Raw genomic sequence first — 26,512 nt, 5'->3', positions numbered from 1 at the left:
GTGGAGCGTTTTCCCCTGATTTCCATTGACTCCAGTTTTGCGAGGACTTTTCGATGTTACAGATCCTCAAATTTGGCCTTGATACTAAAGTTTGGCACCCTCACCTCACCTCTGGAGTTTGAACCAAGGTTATAATGAGATCAGGAGCTGAATAGCCCTGGTAGAACCCAAACTGGGCTTTGCTTCCATCGCTTTACCGATAATTGAGAGGACACCGATGGGGTAGTAATTTGCTGGGTTGGATTTATCCTGCTTTTTTGGTGCAGGACATACTTGGGCAATTTTTCACACTGTAAGGTAGATGCCAGTGTTGTAACTGTACTGGAACAGCTTGGAGCGGCAAGTTCTGGAACAGGTCTTCGGCACTATTGCTGGAATGTTGTCAGGGATTACTCCCTTTGCAGAATCCAGTTGCGCCAACCCTTTCTTGATATCACATGGATGGAGTTGAATTCGTTGAAGACTGGCATCTGTGATGCTGGGGACCACTGGAAGAGGCCAAATGGATCATCCACTCAGCACTTCTGGCTGAAGATTGTTGCAAATGCTTCAACCTTGTCTTTTGCACTGGTGTGCTGACCTCTTCCATCATTAAGAATAGGGGCTATTTGTGCAGCCTCTTCCTCTGATAAGTTGTTTAATTGTTCATCACCATTCATAACTATGTGTGGTAGTTGTTTGGAGCTTAGACTTGATGGTTTCGTTGTGGGATCGTGTGGCTGTGATTGTCATTTGGCACTCAGCTTTTGGGCAAGAAAGTAGTCATGTTTTTATTTATCTTCACCTGGTTGACACTTCATTCTTAGGTCTTCCTGTACTCTTCACTAAACCAGGGTGGATCCCCTGGTTTGATGGTGTTGGTGAAATGGGGGGTGATACCAGGCCGTGAAGTTAGGTTGTTTTGTGATTGCTGCACTTTTGTTTAGGTAGAGGTAAGGTAATGATCAGCCTTTTATCTGATCAAATGCTGAAACCAGCTGGATGGGCTGAAAGCAGACTGCGGTTCCTGCTATGCTGTCCTTAGAAAGTGTTCTCACTCAGCGTGACTTTATTTGCTTTAGCATGTCCCATGGAAGTTGTTTCCTCGGACCCAGAACACCAATGGAAGTTGACTTGATGGTAAAGCAGTTGAAGGATTTAGACAAAGAAATCTTCAGAAAAATACTTAAAGGTGAGTGTTAATGTTTATGACTTTGGATTATAATTTTTCTAAGAAAATGGCATCAAATTCTAATTTTCATGGGTCTTAAAAATGTTCAAGATTGAAAACATCTGTAATCTATGCAGTGAAATAGAGTCATAAAGTCATATAGCATGGAAACAGACCCCTCATTCCAACTCATCCTTTCCAACCAATTCCATTTGCCAGCATTTGGCCCATACCCTTTAAGCCCTTCTAATTTGCACACTCAATCCAGATGTCTTTAAATGTTATTATTGTACTTGCATCCACCACTTTCTCTGGCAGCTCGTTCCATACATGTGTCACCCTTTGCGTGAAAAATAATTACCTTCAGGTCCAGTTTACATCTTTCCCCATCCACCGTAAAAAAAAAAATTCAACACTTTCAGAGTGCCAGAGAGCTTCGGTGTTAGTATAATAAAAAAAGACAGCCAGAATCCATGACACTTTCAAATTATGAACTAAGAACAGCTTTCAATGGACTGAACCCTTTTACAACTTAGAACATGGGAAACAGTTTGTTACAAAGCTGCTGGATCTGGAACTTTTCTCCATCCCCACCCTTGTTTGCCTTCCGGAGAGATCACTCTCTCCGTGACTCGCTTGTCCGCTCCACACTCCCCTCCAACCAATCCACACCCGGCACCTTCCCCTGCAACCGCAGGAAGTGCTACACTTGCCCCCACACCTCCTCCCTCACCCCCATCCCAGGCCCAAAGATGACTTTCCATATTACGCAGATGTTCACCTGCACATCTGCCAATGTGGTATACTGTATCCATTGTACCCAGTGTGGCATCCTCTACATTGGGGAAACCAAGCGGAGGCTTGGGGACCGCTTTGCAGAACACCTCCGCTCTGTTCGCAATAAACAACTGCACCTCCCAGTCGCGAACCATTTTAACTCCCCCCTCCCATTCCTCAGACGACATGTCCATCATGGGCCTCCTGCAGTGCCACAATGATGCCACCCGAAGGTTGCAGGAACAGCAACTCATATTCCACTTGGGAACCCTGCAGCCCAATGGTATCAATGTGGACTTCACCAGCTTCAAAATCTCCCCTTCCCCCGCTGTATTCCAAAACCAGCCCAGTTCTTCCCCTCCCTGCCACTGCATCACAAAACCAGCCCAGCTCTTCCCCTCCACCCACTGCATCCCAAAACCAGTCCAACCTGTCTCTGCCTCCCTAACCTGTTCTTCCTCTCACCCATCCCTTCCTCCCACCTCAAGTCGCACCTCCATTTCCTACCTCATCCTTGACCTGTCCGTCTTCCCTGGACTGACCTATCCCCTCCCTACCTCCCCACCTATACTCTCCTGTCCACCTATCTTCTTTTCTCTCCATCTTCGGTCCACCTCCCCCTTTCTCCCTATTTATTCCAGAACCCTCTCCCCATCCCCTTCTCTGATGAAGGGTCTCGGCCTGAAACATCAGCTTTTGTGCTCCTGAGACGCTGCTTGGGCTGCTGTGTTCATCCAGCTCCACATTTTGTTATCTTGGATTCTGCAGCATCTGCGGTTCCCATTATCACGGATCTGGAACTTTCATAGATTTAGAATCGCTGACGTTTTAAACTTATAGTTCACTTTGCTCCTCCCTTATTCTGATCTGGTCGGTGCATTCTGTCAGTCAACATGAAGTAGCAGCAGGTCTTCTCTTTCAGAGAGTAGGGTGTCTACTCTGTCTCTCGATTGAATATTTGCTCCGACACTGGGTGATTTTCCTACTGCCATAGATGCTGATGGCAGTCACAGAATCACAGCGTTGTTCAGAGCAGAAGGAGGCCATTCAGACCATCATGTCTGCATAGGCTCTCCAAATGAGCTGAGTGCCATTTGTTTGCCTTCTCAACATGAAGCTGCACATTGTTCCCTTTCAAATAAAAGTGTGGCTCCTTTTCGAATGCCTCAATTGAACCTGTAACCTCTCGAGCTGCACATTCCAACATGAAACTGCTCGCCATATGTCCTCTGAATTGTATAACATACAGGTTTAACTGCATCGCTTAGATGTCACAATCAACATATTCTAATCAACAGTATTTTAACGTCGCATGTTTATGCCAAATATCCCTTTTGCCTCTCAAAGTCTTTGAAGCTCCATTGGAGCTTCTGCCCTGTGAATTTGATGACTAAACGACGCCTCATCTCCCTCCAAATCGGACATAAAAGGTCTCCCAGCACTATTTCATTATGAGGAAGCAGTTTACTTCACAATATTTGTCTCTCAAACAGCACTTTTAAAAGAGATACACAGAAGTCGAATACTCCGGATGCTGGAGATCGGAAATTCAAAACAAAATATGGTGGACAACATAGAATCAAACAGGCAGCCTTTGAATCTTTAACATTCTCCAGTTCTGATAAAAAGACCATTGATCTGAAAAACACTTTGTTTCTTTCTCCTCTGGTGCTGCATGATGCTTTGAGTGTTAGACCCTAAGACATAGGAGTGGAAGTAAGGCCATTTGGCCCATTGAGTCCACTCTGCCATTTAAATCATGGCTGATGGGCATTTGAACTCCACTTCCCTGCACTCTCCGCGTAGCCCTTAATTCCTTGCAAGATCAAGAATTTATCAATCTCTGCCTTGAAGACATTTAACGTCCCGGCCCCCACTGCACTCTGTGGCAATGAATTCCACAGACCCACCACTCTCTGGCTGAAGAAATGTCTCCTCATCTCCGTTCTAAATTGACCCCCTCTAATTCTAAGGCTGTGCTCACGGGTCCTAGTCTCCCCACTTAACGGAAACAACTTCCCAGCGTCCATCCTTTCGAAGCCATGCATTATCTTGTAAGTTTCTATTAGATCTCCCCTCAACCTTCTAAACTCTAATGAATACAATCCCAGGATCCTCAGCTGTTCATCGTATGTTAGGCCTACCATTCCAGGGATCATCCGTGTGAATCTCCGCTGGACACGCTTCAGTGTCAGTATGTTCTTCCTGAGGTGTGGGGCCCCAAATTGGACACAGTATTCTAAAGGGGGCCTAACTAGAGCCTTATAAAGTCTCAGAAGCACATCGCTGCTTTTATATTCTAATCCTCTTGAGATAAATGACAACATTACATTCACTTTCTTAATCAACCTGCAAGTTAACCTTTAGAGAATCCTGGACTAACTCTCCAAAATCCCTTTGTACTTCGGCTTTATGAATTTTCTCACCGTTTAGAAAATGGTCCACGCCTGTATTCTTTTTTCCAAAGTGCAAGACCTTGCATTTTGTTACATGAACAGATTATTTATTTCCCTGTTGTGTATATATAACCTTGCTGTGTAAATTGATGATAATGCATTTTGGGGCCCGCATTGGTATGGTTGAAAAGCTCTGCAGGAGTAGTAATTTTCCATTTTTATAATACCCGTGTTCATTCACAACTCTAATGCCTTGACTTATGTTAAGTGTGTAAGAGAAAAGTTTGTCCTCGGACAATTAATCCTTAATCCCACCCCCTCCACCCCCCGCCATCGTGAGTGTATGTACATACATCAGACAAGGAGCAGTTTGTGAGAATTGGAGAGGTTTTTAAAATGTTTACCAAACTAATATTTGCACTAGCCAAAATCTAGCAATCGTCAGTTTTCTGAACTTGAGCAACAATAACGTACAATTTTTTGTGCTCTTTCTAATGCTTTTTTAAAAATTTAAACCCTAGTGAGTACAAGATGAAAAGTTTTTTTGACTTTTTTTTTCAAGCAATATTTAAGTTCTGTACCGCGGGCCTGTTATTAAATAAAATATCACAGTAAGCACAATTGTCTTCCATAGCTGTTGTCAATGCACTCGAAGGAAAAGATTCCAGAGAGTCTGTGAGGAGTATTGTCGAGACAGAGTGTCTACCTGAGGAGCAGCTAAGTTATATGCTAGCAGGAATGTACACACTGCTCAGAGAAGCTCTGAGGTTACCACAAACTTCCCTCAAGCAAGAGGTGAGTGTAAGTTGTGAATTAAATAAGGAAGGAGAAAGTCCAGCCCTGCTCACTGCTTTTAATTACTTCATTGCATAAGTCACTTCAGGTGACATGAGCTAATGGGAACTGCAGATGCCCGAAGGTTGCAGGAACAGTAACTCATATTCCGCTTGGGAACCCTGCAGCCCGATGGTATCAATGTGGATTTCACAAGCTTCAAAATCCACCCCCCACTGTATCCCAAACCCAGCCCAGCTCGTCCCAGCCTCCCTAACCTGTTCTTCATCTGACCTATCCCCTCCTCCCACCTCAAGCCGCACCTCCATTTCCTACCTACTAACCTCATCCCGCCCCGTTGACCTGTCTGTGCTCCTCAGACTGACCTATCCCCTCCCTACCTCCCCACCTATTCTCATCTCTACAGGATCCATCCCTGCCCCTTTAACTTCTCTGTCTCCTCTCCACCTATCTTCTCCTCTATCCATCTTCGATCCGCCTCCCCCTCTCTCCCTATTTATTTCAGAATCCTCTCCCCATCCCCCTTTTCTGATGAAGGGTCTATGCCCGAAACGTCAGCTTTTGTGCTCCTAAGATGCTGCTTGGCCTGCTGTGTTCATCCAGCTCCACACTTTGTTATCTCAGTTGACATGAGCTGTGCATTTTTGAAAATGCTCATAATTACCAGTACAGATTGGATTTCCAAACTCTAGGTTTTTGAGTACCAGATGTTTTTGAAAATTTTCAACTTGATAATACTCCTTTTTCTACCAGAACAAGTTAAATGAATAATTATTGTCTAAATATTGGGATAATTTGGCTAGTTGCTAGATTTCTGTGGAAGGCCAAACTAGAGATTGGCTTTTCTGCTTTATCTGTAGTGACACGCTGTTTTAGTCATATCACTGAGTTGATTCAAATCACCCTTGACCAACCTGCCGCAGGTGTCAGGTTTCTGGGAAAATCCAATACGACCTGAGGGTGCCCAATTTTGGCATTCAACCTGCAATAGAGTTGACTAGTTGCATGTGTATTTGCAGCATTCACATCTAAGTGTTGTTTAATCTGAGAAAATGGAACAATGTGCTTTCTGATTAAAGTTTTGTTTGAATTTTGTGTGCAGGTTTTTAAGGGAGATCTAAGAGACCTCAGGTAAATGATGCAGACAAGTGCTGAACAAGTGAATGAAATCTTTTCACATTAATGAATTCATTTGTTCCTATTGATGTGGATTTTTATTGCTTTTGCTGGCATTTGGAAATTTTCAGTGCTTTTGTTGCTTTGAGTCAAGTGTTTGGTGAGTTCTATTCTTATGCTAATACACTACAGCAAATCTGAGAAACCATAAAATCAGTTGCTTGAGTTTTAACAATTAAATATTATTGATGTAAATTGTTCCATTTTTGCTTTTAACTGCTGAAGCCTAATTTTTGGAATTCTGTTGAAAAATCCTCTGTTCTTTTTAAGGCACTCCTTTAAACTTTCCCACTTTGACTATAGTTCTGATCTAATAGCTTGTCCCATTCTCATATCTTTGTGCTGTTCAGTATCACATTCTGTCTGGTCACTGCTTTCATGAGTTGTATTGGCATATTTTACCACTTCAAATGCACTTTATAGATACAGGTTGGTTACCGTTCTGAAAGGAAATCACCCCTGGCACTCAAAAAGAGAACAAATAGGAGCAGGAGTAGATCATGGCCCTCACCAACCAAATTTTTTGAAAAACCTAACCCTAACCCCAAGCCCCCTCCTTTTATAAAACCATATTGATTTTGTTTGATCATACTGTAGCAGTTGAAGTGCGCCACAGCAAATTCTGAGCCAATGAACTTTGGTTTCCTAACCCATAAGATAGGAGCAGAGTAGACCTGTCTTTTGTGCTCCAGGCCAACACACCCTCCCCCAATTCTATTAGGAAAATAGCCTACACTCCTTTCTTATTTCTTATTTTGAAAGGCAAGTGTAAGCATTGTGTTCTGGATGCAATTTTGATTAGTCAAACTACCAGGCTTGAAGCAAGACGCACCTTATTCCTGCACTCCAGTTAAAGTACAGACAAAACAAGATATTGTTTTCCAAAAATAGCTTAACTGGACCTCTATCAAAATACTTAACACTGATTTGCTGTTCCAAGATGGTAGCATCCCATAAATGCACCCTTGGCAAAGGCAAATTCAGTCAGATAGATTGTCTCACATGCAATGTTTTTCCAGTCCAGGAGGGGGAAAACATCTTGAGAAAGCTCTGCGAGAGAGAGAAGACTCAAACATTGCTGTAGCTAGGAAAGATGCATAGCAACTTACCAACTCAACAGCTCCTGTAAGTTAAACTAAAATCCTGAGTGTGGAAACTTGACCCCACACATTCATGCTACTTCTATTGTTCCAAATTGAATAAACCCTAGTCCTCTCAAACTGTTTACTTTATTGGCTTGGGACAGACGATTCCATACATCTGTCTCAGCCTCTCTTCATTTAAAAAAAACAGGACAAAATACACCTCTTAAAGCCGTCAAATCATCATAATTCAGCCCATTAAGTCTGTTCTGCCAGTCAATGAGATCGTGGTTGATCTGATAATCTTTATTTTCACTTGCCTGCTAGTTCCCCATAACCCATGATTCCCTTCTGACTTAGAAATCTCTCTATCGCAGTCTCTACAACGCTCTGTGATTTTGTTTTTTGTTTTAAACCACAATCTTGAAGAGAAGAAATTCCTCTTCACCATGAAATTATGCTGTCTGCTGTAAGACTGTACCACAAGAGGAAACAAACTTTCTGCATCTACCCTGTCCAGTTTGGTACGTTTCACTTACGTCACCCCTCATTCTTCTATATTCCAATGACTGCAGAGAGGGGACCCACAGTTTTTTGCAATATTCCTTCAGTGGTCTGACTAAAATCTTGTATACATTTAACAAAATCTCTGCACTCTTGTATTTCCATTCTTTTTAATACAATGGCCAACATTCTGTTTGCCTTCCCTGTTACCTGCTCAACTCAGATACCAGCTTTTTGGGATTTATGGGTGAAGACCCCCCCCCCCCCCCCCCGCCCCAGATCCCTGTGTTCTGCAGCTCTCTGCACTCCTCAGCTTTTAAAAACATATTTAACTCCTCTACTTTTCCTGCCAAATTTCGTTACCTCATGTTTTCCCACATAAACGGCACAGTTTTATTACTAAGTAAGAGATCTTCATGGCTCTTTTGGGTCCTATTTTTAAATTTATTGATTTGAAAATTTGTAAAGAATTCACCAAGCTAGTTATGAATTCTTGCTTTTAAAGTCAGCATCTAAAAATTGTACCAGTTATTTCCTGTGATCATTGGCTGCTCAGGTACAGGCACAGGACAATTCCATTTCATTCATTGCTGTCCAGTATTTTCTGTTTGACAACATTTAGTGGCTCATGTAAAGAGGGGAGTCCAATTTATTGAGATAACAAGGTGTAGAGCTAAACAAACACAGCAGGCCGAGCAGGAAAGCTGACGCTTTGGAAATTTCTGGAAAAGGGTCCAGACCCGAAACATCAGTTTTCCTGCTCCTCTGATGCTGCTTGGCCGGGTGTGTTCATCCAGCTCCACACCTTGTTATCTCAGATTCTCCAGCATCAGCAGTTCCTACTATCTCTGAGTCCAATGTAATGTCTTGGACGGTAGATCTTTTATCAGAACTACCAAATGAATTGACAAAAAGGTTTCAGCTTCTGAAGAGAGAGAGGGAGAGAGAGAAAAAGTTGAAGGAAGTTTGGATTGAACGATCAGCAAGAATTCAAGTCAAATCAGAGACGTAAAGCAACCTGAGGCACAATTACAGGGAAAAAAGCATCAGAGCATTATGATGCATTATCTCAGATTCTCCAGCATCTGCAGTTCTCATTATCTGTTCTCGGAGCATTCTGTCGGTTTCCTACTCTAGTTCCTTACTTGTACTACCCAGGAATGACAGCAGATGGCAGAAGAACTGGAATTGTATGTGTCTTCTGACCTGAAGGTTAACCAAGAAGATTGTGTTTCATTTAATATAAACTAAATGATGATGGCTTGCAAATATGTGGTCTGTTGCAAGAGCAAGTTAAGATTTTATAATCTGAGAATATGCATTTACGACTTTCCTTCATTTCTAAAATATGAAGGAAAATGATTTTTCAAGGACTTCAAAGCATTGCAGTTGCACGTTCATCATAGAGTAGAATATCACTGAAAGCCATTTGTTTCGTATTTCAGGTGCTTGCTGAAGGATCTATCTAATGAGTCCTGTTTGTTCATCACCTCCCTGCAAATTTCTCCCCATGAACAGCATCAACTGATATTTATTTAGTAGTTTGAACATTGTACACTGTCCCAAGGCATTTCGCAGGAGTGTTGTCGTACAAAATTTGATGCTGAGCCACTGAAACAAATCGTGGCCAAACATTTGGTCAAAGCAACATGTTTTAAGGAACATCTTAAAGGAGGGTAGAGAAATTTAGGGAACAAATTCCAAAGTTTAGGCAGCCAGATAAGGATAAGTTTTCTCTTTCTAAATTTAATTTGAAACTCAACAATAATTTGTGAATTAGACATTTTTGTTTCAGTTTAGATCCAGTGTATAATGAAAAAAAATGTAGTGAAAGCTACTGGTAGGCTCCCTGTCTGGCCACCTTCATCTCCTCTGTCCTTTTGAGGGAGCTAAATTTCCCCACATGACAGACTGAGGCTTTGAAATTGGATGATGTGTGAAATCTTGGAATAACAAGTGCAAAAAGGGAAAACTCCAGCAACATTTTTTTTTTGAAAGGTTAATATGTTACAAAAAAGCCAGCTTTAAATTTGAAGAAAAGAGTTTGAAAAAATTCCACGTGGCCAATATCTATCCCTTAACCAACATTATTAAAGCATTGTAATGGTTATTACAAAGCAAATGTGATCCCATTTTTCCAGCATTGACCAAATTTCAATAGTACTTAGTTGTAAAGCACTTTGGGATCTCAGAACGTTATTGCAATAAAGCCCAAGTCATTAAGTGGGATAATATTGATTTTAAAAAATGGAATACTAAAGTTAGTGAATCATAGTTTAAGCTTAATCTGTCTGTTAGCGGTAGTTTGATAGCCGAGACCCTTAATTACGGAGCGTTTGTTTAAAAAAAATGGATAAACCACAAGTTTATAAAATGTGATTTGAACTCTAACCTCTTAAATTTGTACCCAAAATGAAAAGGCACGTTAATTTTATATACTGTGATTAAATCCTGTTCATGTAGCTTGTTTGCTGCCCCTGCGCCCTTTGTGTCCCTCTGGTGCAATTTGTGCTCACATTTTTAAGTGTCATGCCACTTAGAATCATGACCGTTTCAAAATAAAAGTTTGTGTAAATTTCCATCACCAGCCACTGAAATGTTTCCATAGTTGCAGCTGTTTATTTGCACCAATCTGTCGAGTATCCCACCAACGTAAAGACCTTTCAACTATTGTGTGTCTAATCTAATGAATGCTGAGTTTCTTGGACTGTCTGTCAGAGAAGATTATTCCTTATTTAGTAAGCAGTTCTCGATTAAGCAGCCCTCTCAGTTCCATGTTGCTTAGAATGAGATCACTTGCTTTCTTTTGAGAACTTGGTTAAGCGTTGCATAATGATCTTAACAGATTAACTGGAAGACCGTAAGATAAAGGAGCATAATTAGGCCTATCGAGTCTTCTCCGCCATTCGCTTATGGTTGTTATGTTGCTCAACCCTATTCTCCTGCCTTCTCCCCGTAACCATTGATCCCCATTCCAATCAAAAGTCCATCTATCTCTGTCTTAATTACTCTTAATGACTCAATATCCACAGCAATGAGTTTGTCATATTAACCACTGGCTGAAGAAATTCCTCCTCATTTCAGTTCTAAAGGGTTGTTGCTTCATTCTGAGGCAGTGGCCTGAGGTCCAAGTTTCTTCTTCTAGTGGAAACATCTTCTGCACACCCACTGTATCTAGGCCCGTTTGTCTTCTAAAAGTATCACAATTTCACAGTAAATTTTCGCAAAGGTGCTCCCACTAACAGGCAATATCTAGATAATATCTCAGTTCTGATATTGATAAAGAGGAAGATATTATCCAGAAATTTTTGTTTTCCTTACTTGGTTAACAGGATGAGGGTGTTGCTGGCAGTGCAGCATTTATTGCCCATCCCTAATTGCCCAGAGGGCAGTTCAAAGGCGACCACATTGCTGTGGGTCTGGAGTCACACGTAGGCCAGACCGGGTAAGGATAGCAGTTTCCTTCTCTAAAGGGCATCAGTGAGCCAGGTGGGTTTTTCCGATAATCGACAATGGAATCATGGACATCATTAGATTCTTAATCGCAGGCATTTTTGTTGAACTCAAATTCTACCATCGTCTGTGTCAGGATTCAGCCCCTGGTCCCCAGAATGTTATCTGGGTCTCTGGATTAACAGTCCAACAATAATACCACTAGGCCAACGCCTTCCCTGCTGAAAGACATTGGATAAACACAATTGATTTTTTTAAAATGTGGAATTGAATTAAGCAAAACCAACTAAATTTCCTCAGGTGGATTGAGGATGTCTTGATCAGAGGATCATTCATGGGATGAAGGAGCTGGTGGCACAGCTGAGATTTATTGGTCATTTCTAATTCTGAGAATGTTCCCTCCAAGAGCCAGTTTTTATTTGTAATGATTTGATAGAAGGCCACTTTGGAGAGTAATCAAGAATGAGTTTACAAGTAAGAGCAGGACTAGGCTGTTCAGCCCCTTAGCCTACTCCGCTGTTCAGCCCCTTAGCCTACTCCATTGTTCAGTAAAGTTGTGGGTAATCTGATTGTAACCCCAAATTTACATTTCTACCAACCTTTGATAATCCTTCACCCCATTGTTTAACAGGAATCTGTCCACCTGTGTCTTTAAAGTATTCAAAAACTGTGCTTCCACTACATTTTCAGGAAGAACGTTCCAAAGGCTCTTAACTTTCTGAGAGAAGTAAAACTTTTCTATTTTAAATGGTTGACCCTGATTGAAAACAGTGACCCTTAAGTTCTTGACTCTCTAATGACAGGAAACATCCTCTCCATTATCTCTTCTATCATGACCTGTCTTAGTTTTCTAAACGCCGGCAAATACAAAGTCTAACCCATCCAATCGTTCCTTAGAAGACCACCCACTTACTCCATGCATCACGCTAGTAAACCTCTGAACTGCTTCCAGAGCATTTGCATCCTTGCTTTCATAAGTTGACAAGTATTGTCCACAAGAATCCAGATGTAGTCTCACTCTATAACCGAAGCATAACTTCTGTAATTTAGTGATAGATCATTACTTATGGTGTGGGCAATCTATTAGCTTTCATAATTGTTAATATCTTTGCATTCCGATCTTTGTGATTCACCCAGATCTCTCTGCATTTCAGTGCTGTGCAGCCTCTTACCATTTTGATAATATGCTTGTTGATTCTTGTTGCCAAAATGGATAATTTGACATTTTCCACATGATACTTCATTTGCCGGATCTTTTCCTACAAAAGGTTGAGGAACAGCACCTCATATTCCGCCTGGGAACCCTGCAGCCCAATGGTCTCAACGTCCGCTTTACAAGCTTCAAAATTTCCCCACCTCAAGACCAGCCTCTCTCGTCCCCGGCTCCCTGACCTGCCCTCTTTCCCTCCCCATATCCGCTTCCCATACGTCACTCACCAATCCCCACCCCCACTGCCTACCTACTGGCCTCATCACTACCTCCTTGACCTGTCCATCTTCCCTCCCACCTACCAGCCCCTTCCTCCTAACTGATCAACTCCCTACTACACTCACCTTTACTGGCTTCATCCCTGCCTCCTTGACCTGTCCATCTTCTCTCCACCTATCTGCTCCTTTATCCACCTTCTATCATCACCTCCCACTCTATTTATTGCGAAGTCCCCTTCCCCTTCCCCATCTCTGAAGAAGGGTCCAGACCCGAAACATCAGCCTTCCTGCTCCTGATGCTGCTTGGCCTGCAGTGTTCATCCAGCTTGACACCTTGTTATCTCAGACTCCAGCATCAGCAGTTCCTGCTGTCACAATATCCCTTTGTAGCCTTATTATGTTTTCTTCACAGCTTATGTTTCTATTTACCTTTGTGTCATCAGTGACCAGACCTTCCATGCCTTCATGTTAGATATTTAATACATTGTGAACAATTCAGGTCCAAACTCCAATCCCTGTGGTACAGCACTTGTTACATCATGTCAGGCTGAAAAAGACCCATTTCCACTTGCTGTCAGTTTCTTGTTAGTCAACCAATCTCTATCCATGCCCTTGTACTTTCCTTTAGACATTGAGCTTTAATTTAATGCAATGACCTTTGATAAAATGCTTTCTGAATATCCTAAGTACACTACTATCAGCCATTATGCACAATATGTGTCACTTCCTCAAAAAAGTCCAATAGGTTGATTGAACGTTACTTCCCTTTCACAAAACCATTTTGATTCTGTCAGATTGCCATGAATTCACACCAGAATCCTCCTGTAACTTCTCTGTTGAAGTTTTCAGTAAAACAATTTAATTTCCCCTGTGTCAAATGTTAAACTGGCTGGTATGTAGATTGGGTCAGAGATAAAGGGAACTGCAGATGGTGGAGAATCTGAGATAACAAAGTGTGGGGATGGACGAACACAGCAGGCCAAGCAACTTCATGGGAGCACAAAAGCTGATGTTTTGGGCCTAGACCCTGCATCAGTAAAGGGGGATGGGGTGACAGCTCTGAAATAAACAGGGAGAGACAGGGAGGTGGATCGAAGATGGATAGTGGCGAAGATAGGTGGAGAGAAGACAGACAAGTTAAAGGGACGGGGATGGAGCCTGTAGAGGTGAGTGTAGGTAGGGAGGGGATAGGTCAGACCAGGGAGGACGGACAGGTCAAGGGGGGGGGGCGGTATGAGGTTAGTAGGTAGGAAATGGAGGTGCGGCTTGAGGTGGGAGGAGGGGATAGGTGAGACGAAGTACAGGTTAGGGAGGCGGGGATGAGCTGGGTTGGTTTTGGGATGCAGTGGGGAGAGGGGAGATTTTGAAGCTTGTGAAGTCCACATTGACACCATTGGGCTGCAGGGTTCCCAAGCGGAACATGGAGTTGTTGTTCCTGCAACCTTCGGGTGGCATCATTATGGCACTGCAGAAGACCCAGGGTGGGCAATTTCTGTTCTGTGTCTCCCTCCCTTTTTGACTAAGTAGTTACATTTGCTGTCTTCCAATCCAGTGACATCTTCCCCGAATCTCGGAAGTATTTGAAAATTATAACAAATGCGTCAACTAACGAAGGGGAGGCGATGGCCTAGTGGTATTTTCACTGGACCGTTAATCCAGATTGAGACCCAGATAATGTTCTGGGACCCGGATTCAAATCCTGCCACGCCGCTGTAAGGTTTTGGAGTAGTTCTGTAGCTCGGGTTGTGGGTGTTGAGGTTTTTTGGCTTGCCAAGCTGGTTTGTTGTTTCGCGGACGTCTCGGTCTTGTGCTGGGTAACATCCTCAGTGCAGCCTCCAATGAAGCGTGTGTATTTTGCTGCCGGCTGCACTGAGGATGTTACCAAGCATGGTAACGAAATGTCTGCGAAACAACAAACCAGCTTGGCGAGCCAACCAACCACATTCTGCCATGGCAGCTGGTGGAACTTGAGTTCAATAAAATATCTGGAATTGAGAATCTAATGATGATCATGAATCTATTGTCAGTTGTCAATTGTCGGAAGACCCTATCTGATATACCATTGTCCTTTAGGGAGGGAAACTGCCATCTTTACCTGGTCTGGCCCACGTGTGAACTCCAGACCCACACCAATACAGTTGACTCTGAACTGCGCTCTGGGCAATTAGGAATGGTCAATAAATGCTGCCTAGCCAGTGATGCCCTCCTCCCATTGATGAATGAAAAAAAAAATCTATCTCAGAAGCCTCTTCTTTTAAGATGCTGAGATGAGGTCTGCCAGGACCCTGGACATTTGTCAGCCCAAGCTTCAACAATATACTCAGTTCTATTTCTCCCATCATTGACATTTTCCCCAAGATCCTTCCTTCCATTTCTTGATTTACAGCTGGAATGTTAATTTGTGTTATGATCCCATCTGATGTTATTACAGGAATAGTCAGATCGTAGACTGAAACGTGGCCTGATAGATCATACTTTGTTTTGATTCTGATAAGATGTTCTGTAACTGAAGCATGAACCCACAATGTTGCACGTTCTGTTTTAATAATAAAACAGAGGTTTACGAACTAGAAGAAATGAAGATAAAATAGAATATATCCTCAAACTCTAGTAACACCAATTCAAAGAGTTTTAAACACAGTGAAAGGATAATCCTATTAATCCCAAAACACATCATTACAAGTTCCAAAACAAAATAGCAATTTTTATTCAGAATCCAAGTCACCCTTTCATGCACTTAAGCCAGAAAAAAAACACCTAACTCCTTGATTAATTTAAGATTTAAATGTGACTTATCTTACTTTTCCTAGATTGGAAACACAGGTGGTTTCTCCCTGGTGCTCTCATACACCTGAGTTTAAACATGCTCAGAATCAAGTTACCTCTAGGGTTTTATTCCAATGCTTCCAGTTTGGGGCTATCACTGACTTATTCCAAGGTAATCTAGTTGTACCATATTCTGCCCATCTCGGTAGTACTGTTCTTATATAAACATTTACATCCAAGGCCTTAACTGACCAAAACAAAGTTTAAAACAAAAAGTCTTAGTGTTTCACAAAGCTTAAAAACCCATAAGCCCAGACCATAAAGCACAATGGTTAACTTTGCTAAGTCATAAACCATTCTGAGGCAAACAAAAACTCATTATTGTTGCTAACGTAACTGTGACTGACCAACTTTGTTTCAAAACAAATCACCATGACTACAGGAATACTTGAGTTAGTTATTAAATTCAGACACACACACAACTCATCCATCACTAACCCAAAATCCAAACTTCAAATATGGTATTAAAAATACACACACATCAGACACTTCATGTCACTCTTATATCCTCTACACTCAAGATTAATGCAAAATACCCGATCAACTAATCTGGTCATCTCCTTACTTTCCATTATTGATTCTCCATACTCCCTTTTTATAAATTCAACATTATTCAGCCATTGAAGTTGCATTTAGGGCACTGCTCTGTATCTAAAACCCCTCAGTGTCCTTCTATTTAAGTATTTATTAAATTCTATTTTGAAAGTTGCTGTTGAAATTGCCAGACCACAACAAAGTGCTTAAGAGTCTATATTCCATTTTGTTTCCCTTTTCTCTTGACATGCCTTTCCCTTCATTTCAGGTTGTATCCTGTAATATCTCTACAACATCTGCCTGTTAGCAATAAGACAGACGCTTATTAGCCAGAAGAAATGAAGCGAGGATATACCAAAGTCTCTACTTGTAACACCAAGTCAAAGAGCTTTAAACGCACAATAAAAGTATAATTCCATTCATCGCAAAACACTTCAAGTTCCAAAACAAAATAGCCCCTCTTATGCCATATCAAGTTATCCCTTTCACAATACTCGTGCCAGAGAAACAGATCTTTCCTAACGCCTCAATAGGTTTAAGATTTAAGTGTTAACTATCTTTCTTTTCCTAGACTGGAAACACTGGTGGCTTCTCCCTTGTGCTGTCATACACTTTCAGAAGTTACATAACACCAGATTATAGACTAACAGGTTTGTTTGAAATCACAAGCTTTTGGAGTGCTTCTCCGTTGTCAAGTGAAGTTGTTTCACCTGCCGAAGGACCAACACTCTGAAAGCCTATGATTTCAAATGAACCTATTGGACTTAACCTGATGTCATGTGATTTCCAACTTTGCCCACCCCACTCCCACACCGGCACTGGTACATCATGTCATACACCTTAATTGCCTGTTCTGATGTAAAAGTCACTTGTCTAAAATGTTAACTCTTTTTCCTGCTTTGCTGAATGTTTTGCTGCACTTTCTCTTTTCGATTTTGGATTTTGTGTTAATTCATTAATGGGATGTGGGCGTTGCTTAGGTGACCATTTATTGCCCTTGACATGATTGTGGTGAGCTGCCACCTTGAGCCCCTGCAGTCCACGTGGAGAAGCAGTGATGCAGGAACACCCATGGCACGGTTAAGACAGGGTGTTCCAGGAATTTGGCACAGCGACTATGAAGGAACAATAATATAGTTCCAAGCCAAGACAATCTCTGGCTTGCAGGGAAACTTGCAGCATTCGTGGTTTTTTTTATTTTCATAAAGAAGTATTTCCTTGTATGCAAGTTTATATGGTCTGGGGAGTGAAGTAAGTGCATGTACAAAGCAACTGAATCCCTTTCCCACAAGCTGTAGACTTGATTTTACAATCAATACTTTGAACCTGTCCTTTATGATTGATTCCTGACTGTTTTCTAATATTTCCTTATTTCAGGATTCCAGAGGAATTTATTTCAGACTTTGCGAGTGTTGTGTTTGGTAACAGGTTGGTTATTAGTTTTAATTACTCATGCGGGTATCACTGACAGAGACAACAGTAATTGTTAGTACCCTGGGAACTTCCATTCTAAGTTACCTCTGCTGTTTCAAGCCTACATTTGTTTTCCTTTTGAGGTACTGCCTTGTGAGGAATCAAGTTAGAACAGGGAATCCGGTCCTTCGTTGTGAGTCAGGCATTAAATAGAGTATTGTTAATCAGGTGACAGAAAAAGCACCTTATGCTGGAGCATCTGCTTTGAACTATTAAAAACCAAGCGAATTGCAGATGCTATAAATCAGAAACAAAAACACAAATTGCTGGAAAAGCTCAGCAAGTCTGGCAGCATCTGTGTAGAGATGTCTCGAGGAAGGTTCACTTGACCCAAAAAGTTAACTCTAATTTCTCTGTGGATGCTGCCAGACCTGCTGGGCTTTGCCAGCAATTTGTTTTTGCTTTGAACTGTTATTTGTTGGAAGCCATAGCAAGCATAGAATGATATCCTGATACTCTCTAATGTAAAGAGTTGGTAGTTTAGTGTCCATTAATTTGGTCGTGCACAATTGAGTGATCGTTTCTAATGAGTACCAGATCTAGAATTGAGTAAAATCACCGATAACATTTTTTGAGAGTGTTAAAGTGGAAAATAAAAGTTATTAAAAGTGATCAAAAGCGTGATCTTAGACCCTTTTCAAATCAATCTAGACTGCTGGAATGAAAATCACTTCCATCTTCTCCTAGACCTTGAGCTGAATTTACAAGCTAACGCAAGGCCTGTATGTTATGACGCAGTCACTTGTCTTCGCTAATCTGTTACTGAAACCTACTCCTTTTGCTTTTGTTTCTCACTGGCTTCAGCAGTCCATTGCCCTGCAGACCTACCTTTCTTCTTCCCACCATAAATCTAAGTTCAGCCAAAACTCTCCCTCAAGGAGGCAGTACATGGGATTCAGAACTACGTGGAGTGGGAATGCTGGATATTGTTTGCTGCCTGTTGTCCTTGGCTAGGAAATATATGATAAAGTGTCTGAAGAGGTTGATTTATTATTCAGGTATCAGATATTTACCGACAGTTGTGATGGTTGACCAGTCCCCAAAGTAGTCAGGATGCTGACGATCTCAAGAGGGTCGACTGAAGTTCATTTGGATGTTGTGATATAAATGAACACGTAGTAAAATATATATATAATAGATAGCGGTTGGGGGGAGGTGGTAGCTGGCAACAATACTAAGTATTTTCACACACAGCTTTTTCAAAATGGTCTGGGTAGCTAACTGTTTAGAAAGAATTAGTAGAATAGGCCGTGCTTCACACTCTATTCATAGCAACAGAGAAACCACTCTATCTCTGTGTAACAGGCGTTGCAAGTGTTTAACTCCAGAGATAATGTACTTCTTGGCTGTTATAGATACCGGGCATAGAGTTTGCCATTCCTTGAAAGATAGTGCTGACTCATACTAAAACTGTAAAAGGGTTTGATGATTTGAAGGCCATTGTGAGTAACTTGAATTGTCTATGGTTTCAGAATGCTTGTAGTTTAGTTGATTATCATGGATGTTATTTATGCAAGAGTCATACAGCATGGAAACAGAGTATTCATTCCAACCAGTCCACGCTGACCATGTTTCCAAACTAAACTAGTCCCACCTGCTTGTGCTTGGCCCATTTCCCTGCAAAGATTTCCTGTTCATGAACTTATCCAAATGTCTTTCAAGTGTTGTAACTGTACCAACATCACCAGTTCTTCTAGCAGTTCATTCCATGCATGAACCATTCACTTTGTTCAAAAAAGTAAGACACCCCCCCCACCCCACCATGCCCTTTTTAAATCTTACTCCTCTTCCTTTAAAAATATGACCCCTAATTTTAAACTCTCCCACCCTATGGAAACGACCCTTTTCATTCATCTTATCTATGCCCCTTACGCTGTTTAAAAACCACAATAAGGTCACCCCTTAACCTCCTACACTCCAGGGAAAAGGTCCCAGCCTTCCCAGTGCATTATGTCTTAAACCCTCCATTCACATCAACATGCTGGTAAATCTTTGAGCCCTCTCCAGTTTAATAATATCCTTCCTATAACAGGAACTGCACAGTACTCCAGAAGAGGCCTCACCAGCATCCTGTATAACTTCAACAACCCTTCCAGGGTCACCGGACCCAAAACGTTAGCTCTGTTTTCTCCTTCACAGATGCTGCCAGGCCTGCTGAGCTTTTCCAGCAACTTTGTTTTGTTTCTGATTTACAACAACTGCAGTGTTTTTTTTGGTTTTCCTTCATTCAAAGGTCTGAGCGATGAAGGCAACGATGCTAAACGCCTCTTTAACTTTTAACTAAATGCCCTGTCTACCTGTGATGCAAATTTCACAGGATAATGTACGTGACCTCCTAGGTCTCTCTGTTCTACAACATTACTCAGAGCCCTAAAATTAATTGTATAAGCCCTGTCATTGTTAGTTTTACCAAAATGCAATACCTTGCATTTATCCAAATTAAACTCCATTTGCCAGTCTTCAGCCCATTGATGCAATTGATCAAAATGTCTTTGTAATATTAGATAATGTTCGACAATAACCCCAATTTTGGTGTCATCTGTAGATTTATGAAACATGCCTCCTTTATTCTCATTCAAATCATTTATATAATTAACAGACAAAAGTGGACTTAGTACTGATCCCCATGGGACACCATTGGCCACAGGCCTCCAGTCTGAAAAACAACCTGTCATCACAACATCTTCTGTCACCTAGCATAAGGCTGATTTTTGTATCCAATTGGCAAGCTTGATCCCACTAACTGGCCTACCATGCAGAACCTTGTCAAAGGCTTGAGTAAAATCCAAGTAAACCACATCTACTGCTCTACCGTCATCAATCTTTTTGGTGAATTCATTGCTCAAGTTAGTGAGACACGATATTCCTGGCACAAAACTGTCCTGACTATCTCATGCTAACTCAGCTGAATTACTTATGGAGGGGAAATCTAGGTGTCTCTGGGTTGTGACCGCATTCCATTCTTGAATCCCGTTCATAAGTTGAATTCAAGTTGAAACACAATGCAGGACAATATAAAATAGCCTTTTGCGAATATGTGGAAATGTTTGTATGTCGGAGCTTTAAAATTACACCTCTGTATTGGAACAAGTTTCTAAGTATGAGCATTTGTAAATTGGACATTCACAATCCTTTCATTTGCAATCAAAGCTATTTAGAGAAGGTAAACTAGGCTGATGAGATGAAAGGATTTGGACAAGTTAGGAGAGTGGGCAAAGAAGTGGCAGAGGGAGTACAGTGTGGGAAAGAGTGAGGTCATGCACTTTGATAAGAATAGAAGCATGGACTGTTTTCTAAATGGGGAGAAAATTCAGAAGCCTGAAGTGCAAAGTGATTTAAGAGTTCTAGTCCAGGATTCTCTTGAGATAAACTTGCAAGTTGAGTCAGTAGTCACAAAGGGAAATGCAACTTTGGCATTTATTTTGAGAGGACTTGAATATAAAAGCAGGGATGTACTCCTGAGGCTCTACAAGGCTTTGGTCAGGCCACATTTGGAGAATCATGTGCAGTTTTGGGCCCCATATCCCAGGAAAGATGTACTGGCCCTGGAGCAGGTTCAGGGGAGGGTCACGAGAATTGTCCCAGGAATGAAAAGCTGAACAGATGAGGAATGTTTGAGGACTCTGGGTCTATACTTGATTGAGTTTAGAAGGATTGGGGTGTATCTAATTGAAACTTAGAGAATTCTGAATGGCCTGGACAAAATGGATGTTGGGAAGATATTTCCATTGGTAGGAGTGACTAGGCACAGCCTTAGAGTAAAGGGAAAACCTTTTAGAATGGAGATAAGGGTAAATTACTTCTGCCATAGGGCAGTGAATCTATGGAATTCACTGCCACAAGGCTGTGGCGGTCACGTCATGGAGTATATTTGAAGATGGAGATAGATAAGTTCTTGATTGTCAAGGGTATCAATGAAGAAAGCAGGAGAATGGGGTTGAGAAAACTTGTAAGCCATGATTGAACTGGGAAGTAGACTGGATGGGTTGAACGGCCTAACTTCTGCTCCAATGTCTTATGGTCTTATCTCTGGAGAAAAGCTTGAATAGGTTGGGCTGATGCTCATTGGAGTTGACAAAAATAAAGGGGATCCATTGAAACATAGATGCTGAGAGGATGTTTCTCTTCATGGATGAATCTAGAACAAGGTGACATTTTAAAAATCAGCTGTCTCCAATTTAGGACTGAGATGAGGAGAAAGTTTCTTTGTGTGTGGGTGTCTCAGCTTTTGGAATTGCCTTGCCCAGTGAACAGTGGAGGCTTCATTGAATATATTCAATGCTTCACTAAGACGGTTTTTTTTATTAACAAGTGAGTTTGAGGGTCATTAGGGATCAGCAGAAACATACAGATAAGGACACAGTCAGATTAGCTGTGATTCCACAGAATAGTGGAACACGCCCAAGAAACCACTGCTCCTATTTCTTAATGTACTACTTATTTCTTATGAAATGCAACACTGTTTTTGATTTTAGGCGGTCAGTATTGGAGACTGCAGCCTTGCAAAACCGGACACGATTGCCAACTCTTCAAGATTTCAGATGGAGAGTTGATGTGGCTATTTCTTCCAGGTAAAATAGCATTTTTATTTTCTTCTCCCTCTTCATTTCACCTTTCAGTCAATGAACAGCATTTTCCAGCCCAAGCTTCTATTGATACTCCAATCTTCCTGTCTAATCCTGTGAACACTGGCAGGTGAAAAAGGATAGCACAACATTCTTAGCAGCAACAATTTGAATGTATACACCAGATTTATCACAGCAAATGGGCACAAGGTGCTTGACTGAGTGCAATGAAACAAAATTAGACACAATGCCTTGAACAGAGTTACTGGGATGGGTGACCAAGAAGAGGTAGATGTTAAGGGTTGCATCGTGCGGCATGGGATAGAAAGACTTGGATTTCTGTAGCGCCTTTCTTGACCTTAATGCATTCGAAGCTCTTTGCATCTGTTGAATTTTTGAAGGGCAGTCACATAACAATTGCAATTATCATGGGATCATAGAATCCCTACAGTGTGGAAACAGGCCGCTCGGCCCAACAAGTCCACACCAAACCTCGGAACATCCCACCCAGGCCCATCCCCCTGTTACCCACCTAACCTACACCTGCCTGAACACTACGGGCAATTTTGCAAGGCCAATCCACCTGGCCCACACATCTTTGGACTGTGGGAGGAAACTGGAGCACCCAGAGGAAACCCACGGGGAGAATGTGCAAACTCCGCACAGACAGTCACCCGAGGCTGGAATCAAACCCAGGTCCCTCGTGCTGTGAGGCAGTTTTTTTTTCAACACTACTAAGTTTGCACTCTTTGAACAGGGGAGGCTGAGTGTTGACTTAATTGCAGAGTTTAAAAAAAAATTGAGATGCTTGGACCGAGAGGATAGCAAAAATTTGTTTGCTGTAGTGAACAGTTCAGTTACCAGGGGACGCGGATTTAACATGGCTAATTGAGGATTATAGGGAACTTGAGAAAAAACTATTTCACCCAGAAAGCAGTGGGTGTCTTAAATTTGCTGTCCTGTTTGGTGGTAGAGGTGGATGCTATTATCTCATTTAAATGATATCTGGATGTGCTCCTGAAGTCACTAAGGCTCTTTGCCATGTGATGGAGGGTGGGGTCAAAATGGGGTACTCTTTCTTTCTCATTGACACACAAAATGGGCTGAATGGCCTCTTTCTGCGCCATAACCTTTCTGTGCAGATTTAGTTTTCGGATAATTTTCAACCTAGAGCAAATGATTAGTTTCTATTTATTCCGACACTCATGCTGAAATTCTGTTCTATAGCTCTTTGACCCGTGCCTTGCAGCCTGCTATACTGATGCAGTTAAAACTGTCGAATGGTAACATCCATCGTTTTGAAGTGAGTAGATTGCAGAAAATTATATTTGTATCTTTTGGTTTTTTCTGTCAACTTACTTGAGACAATGGTATGAGCCCTCTTGCTAAATGAATTTGAGCACAATTATTCCTGGTTTTTTGCTGACTTGAATGAAGCATTTGACAAAATATCTCACTCTCCAATGAGTCATGCTAACTTAAGTAGCACTTTCTCTACCGCATGTCCATGACAGAATGCCTGGATGAAATGTTGGAGCTGTTTATAATAAAATATAATAAATGTAGATGCTGTAGTTTGATCCTGGCCTGATCCATAAGAACTAGGGTTGCTGGGTGTTTTAGGTGTCAGCTGGGGCTCAGTTGGCAGTACTGTCAACTCTGTGTCACGATGTTGTTGGTTCATGTCCTGCTCTGGGATTTCAGCACAAAACAATTAGGCTGACCATCCAGTGCAGTACTGAGGGCATGCTGCATTACTTGCGATGGCATCTTCTAGGTGGTCTGTTAAACAGACCCCATCTTTTTGCTTGAGTGGATGTAAGAGATGACACAACATTCTTTCAAAGACAAGCAGTGGAATTGTCCCCAGTGTCCTGACCAATATTTATCGCTCGATCAAGATCCCTAAAATAGATGAGCTTGTTATCGTATTGTATTTTGTGAGTGCTTGCTACGCACAAATTATCTGCTGCTTTGCCTGCATTACAACACTGACTACATTTCTAAAGTACTTGGTTCACCGTAAAGCATTTTGGAACATCATGAGATTGTGAAAAGCACTGAATAAATGAAGATCAGACATAATGGGAACTGCAGACGCTGGAGGATCCGAGATCACAAAGTGTAGGGCTGGATGAACACAGCAGGCCAAGCAGCATCTTAGGAGCACAAAATCTGACATTTCGGGCCTAGACCCTTTATCAGCTTTTCTGATGAAGGTTCTAGGCCCGAAACGTCAACTTTTATGCTCCTAAGATGCTGCTTGGCCTGCTGTGTTCATCCAGCCCTACACTTTGTGATCTCGAATAAATGAAGATCTTTGTTTTCGCCAAGTTTTGATTGGCTCTTCAACATAAGTCAGGTCCCAGCCTTCTTTGTTCTTCATTAAAATTAAAAATATATTCTCTCCCTCTGTGTGGGAATGCTTAGATATTTCTTTAAAATCCTCTTCCATCTTCCATTGATGTGTTCCACCCTTATAATTCGTTACTGTTTCAAACTAATGAGAGGCAGTATCTTGTTGTTGTACAGTTCCTGAAATACAGCACAAGTTCTGATACTGGGTTCATAATGATGATTCCAAGAAATTAAATCTTGCCATTGTAGTTGGTGTAACTGAATCCAGTAAATTTGGTCATTCTTGAGCTAGTGCCAGAAGATTGTCATTAAATTTGCTAGTTCGTTGTAAATTCCCCACAGATTTACTGATATCTATTCTGTTCTGGTCATTCAAAATTTTAAAAAAAATGAGAGAACTGCGGATGCTGTAAGTCAGAAACAAAAACAGAAGTTGCTGGAAAAGCTCAGCAAATCTGGCAGCATCTTGGGAGAGAAATCGGGGTTAACATTTCAGGTCCAGTGACGCTTCCTTAGAACTGATGGCGGCTAGGAATATGTTTTTTTTAACATCAGAAGATAGGATGGGGGGAAGGAGGTAAGGAGTAAATGATAGGTGGGGATAGAGCCCAAAGAGAGAGGAGAACAGATGAGCAGACAAAGGAGTGAATAACAATCTGGTTAGGAGGGCGTATAGCTGTTAATGAGACCCATTAGTGACTAACAAAGGGTTGTGTGTAATAGCAGACTGTAATAACAAGTCCTGATGTTGGGGTGAGGACATGGGAGAGCTCAAACTCTTACGTTGTCGAACCTGATATTGAGTCCCAAAGGCTGTTGAGTACTCAAGCAGAAATGAGGTGGTGTTCTTCGAGCTTGTGTTGAATTTTACTGGAGCACTGCAGCAAGTCTGAGAGCAGGTTTGGTCAGGGAACAGGGTGGTGTGTTGAAGTGGCAGGTAACTGGAAGCCCAGGCTTTTTGTTTTTGTTTTGCAATTGGTTTTTTGTTTCTGGCTATTCACATGCTGTAGTCGGCAATGCCATTAAGACCATAATACTGCTGTCTCAATGTAACCTTGATCTCAAGAACAAATGCATTTCCAAAAAAAAGTTTGGAAAAATGTAATTAAGTTCTTTATGCCTACGTGTTTTTTTTTTAATAATTAATTTGTGGGATGTGAGGAAAGACAGGACCAGCAGTTTGTTGTTTATCCCAAATTGCCATTTGAGGAGGTGGTGGTCAGCCATTTATCTGGATCATTGCAGTTTGTGCAATCTGTAAAGAGTTGTTCTCCATTCTGGCATACGATCGATAGCTTTAGAACCGTTTCCGGTGAGATCAGTGTTGAAAACAGACTTTTCCAAACTGACTGTCCTGCCAAATTCAAGAAGGCGAGTCTTGCCTAAAAGTACGACCAGATATAGAAATATCACACATTGCAGCAAAGAGAAGGCATGAGGTCTATACAGGCTGAGCAACTGAAGCCGGTGGGGTTTAGTTTCTCCAGGGCTTTAAAAGAAACTGTAGAATTTAACTCCATGAACAAATTATTAGGTTTTTGGATCGAAACGGGGAATCAGATTGTAACTTTAATTAATCAAGGAACATGGGAGGGGCCAGTGCTGAAAATGAATTGTAATTAGAATCTGAGATGCATCAAACTTATATAAGTATGAATTGCTGCCAATTTGTAAATGTTATATAACTCATTGGTCGGCTGCCCATTCCTGCACCGACTTCTATTAAAGGCTACAAACTGCAAGCAAAACTATTTGGTCTGAGCAGTTGTGACATTTACTTCGCATTAAATCTAGATTGTGACTTTCTCCTATAAATTTGCGGAGCGTTAAGAATGAGACCTGTGAAGATGGGGTGGCACGGTGCCTCAGTGGTTAGCACTGCTGCCTTAGAGTGCCAGAGACCTGGGTTCGATTCCAGCCTCTTGCAACTGTCGATATGGAGTTTGCACATTCTTCCAGTGCCTGTGGGTTTCCTCTGGGTGCTCTGGTTTCTTC

At 41.6% G+C, this 26,512-nt stretch overlaps 1 protein-coding gene across 1 annotated transcript in view; it reads left to right on the top strand.

Annotated features, from left to right (window-relative positions):
- The window catches only part of commd5 (COMM domain containing 5), a 47,725-nt gene that overhangs the window by 4,243 nt on the left and 16,970 nt on the right, over positions 1–26,512 (top strand). The window contains exons 2-7 of the mRNA XM_048544185.2: positions 1,062–1,171; positions 4,958–5,118; positions 6,221–6,249; positions 17,499–17,549; positions 22,070–22,165; positions 23,387–23,462. Of these exons, the coding sequence (XP_048400142.1) occupies positions 1,063–1,171; positions 4,958–5,118; positions 6,221–6,249; positions 17,499–17,549; positions 22,070–22,165; positions 23,387–23,462 (522 nt within the window). The 5' untranslated portion in view covers position 1,062. The remainder of the gene's footprint in view (positions 1–1,061; positions 1,172–4,957; positions 5,119–6,220; positions 6,250–17,498; positions 17,550–22,069; positions 22,166–23,386; positions 23,463–26,512) is intronic.

Source organism: Stegostoma tigrinum, chromosome 15 (assembly GCF_030684315.1).
Source record: "Stegostoma tigrinum isolate sSteTig4 chromosome 15, sSteTig4.hap1, whole genome shotgun sequence".
Taxonomy (NCBI): Eukaryota; Metazoa; Chordata; class Chondrichthyes; order Orectolobiformes; family Stegostomatidae; genus Stegostoma; species Stegostoma tigrinum.
Note: the sequence above shows the minus strand (reverse complement) of the source record. Positions and strands in the feature narration are given on the sequence as shown.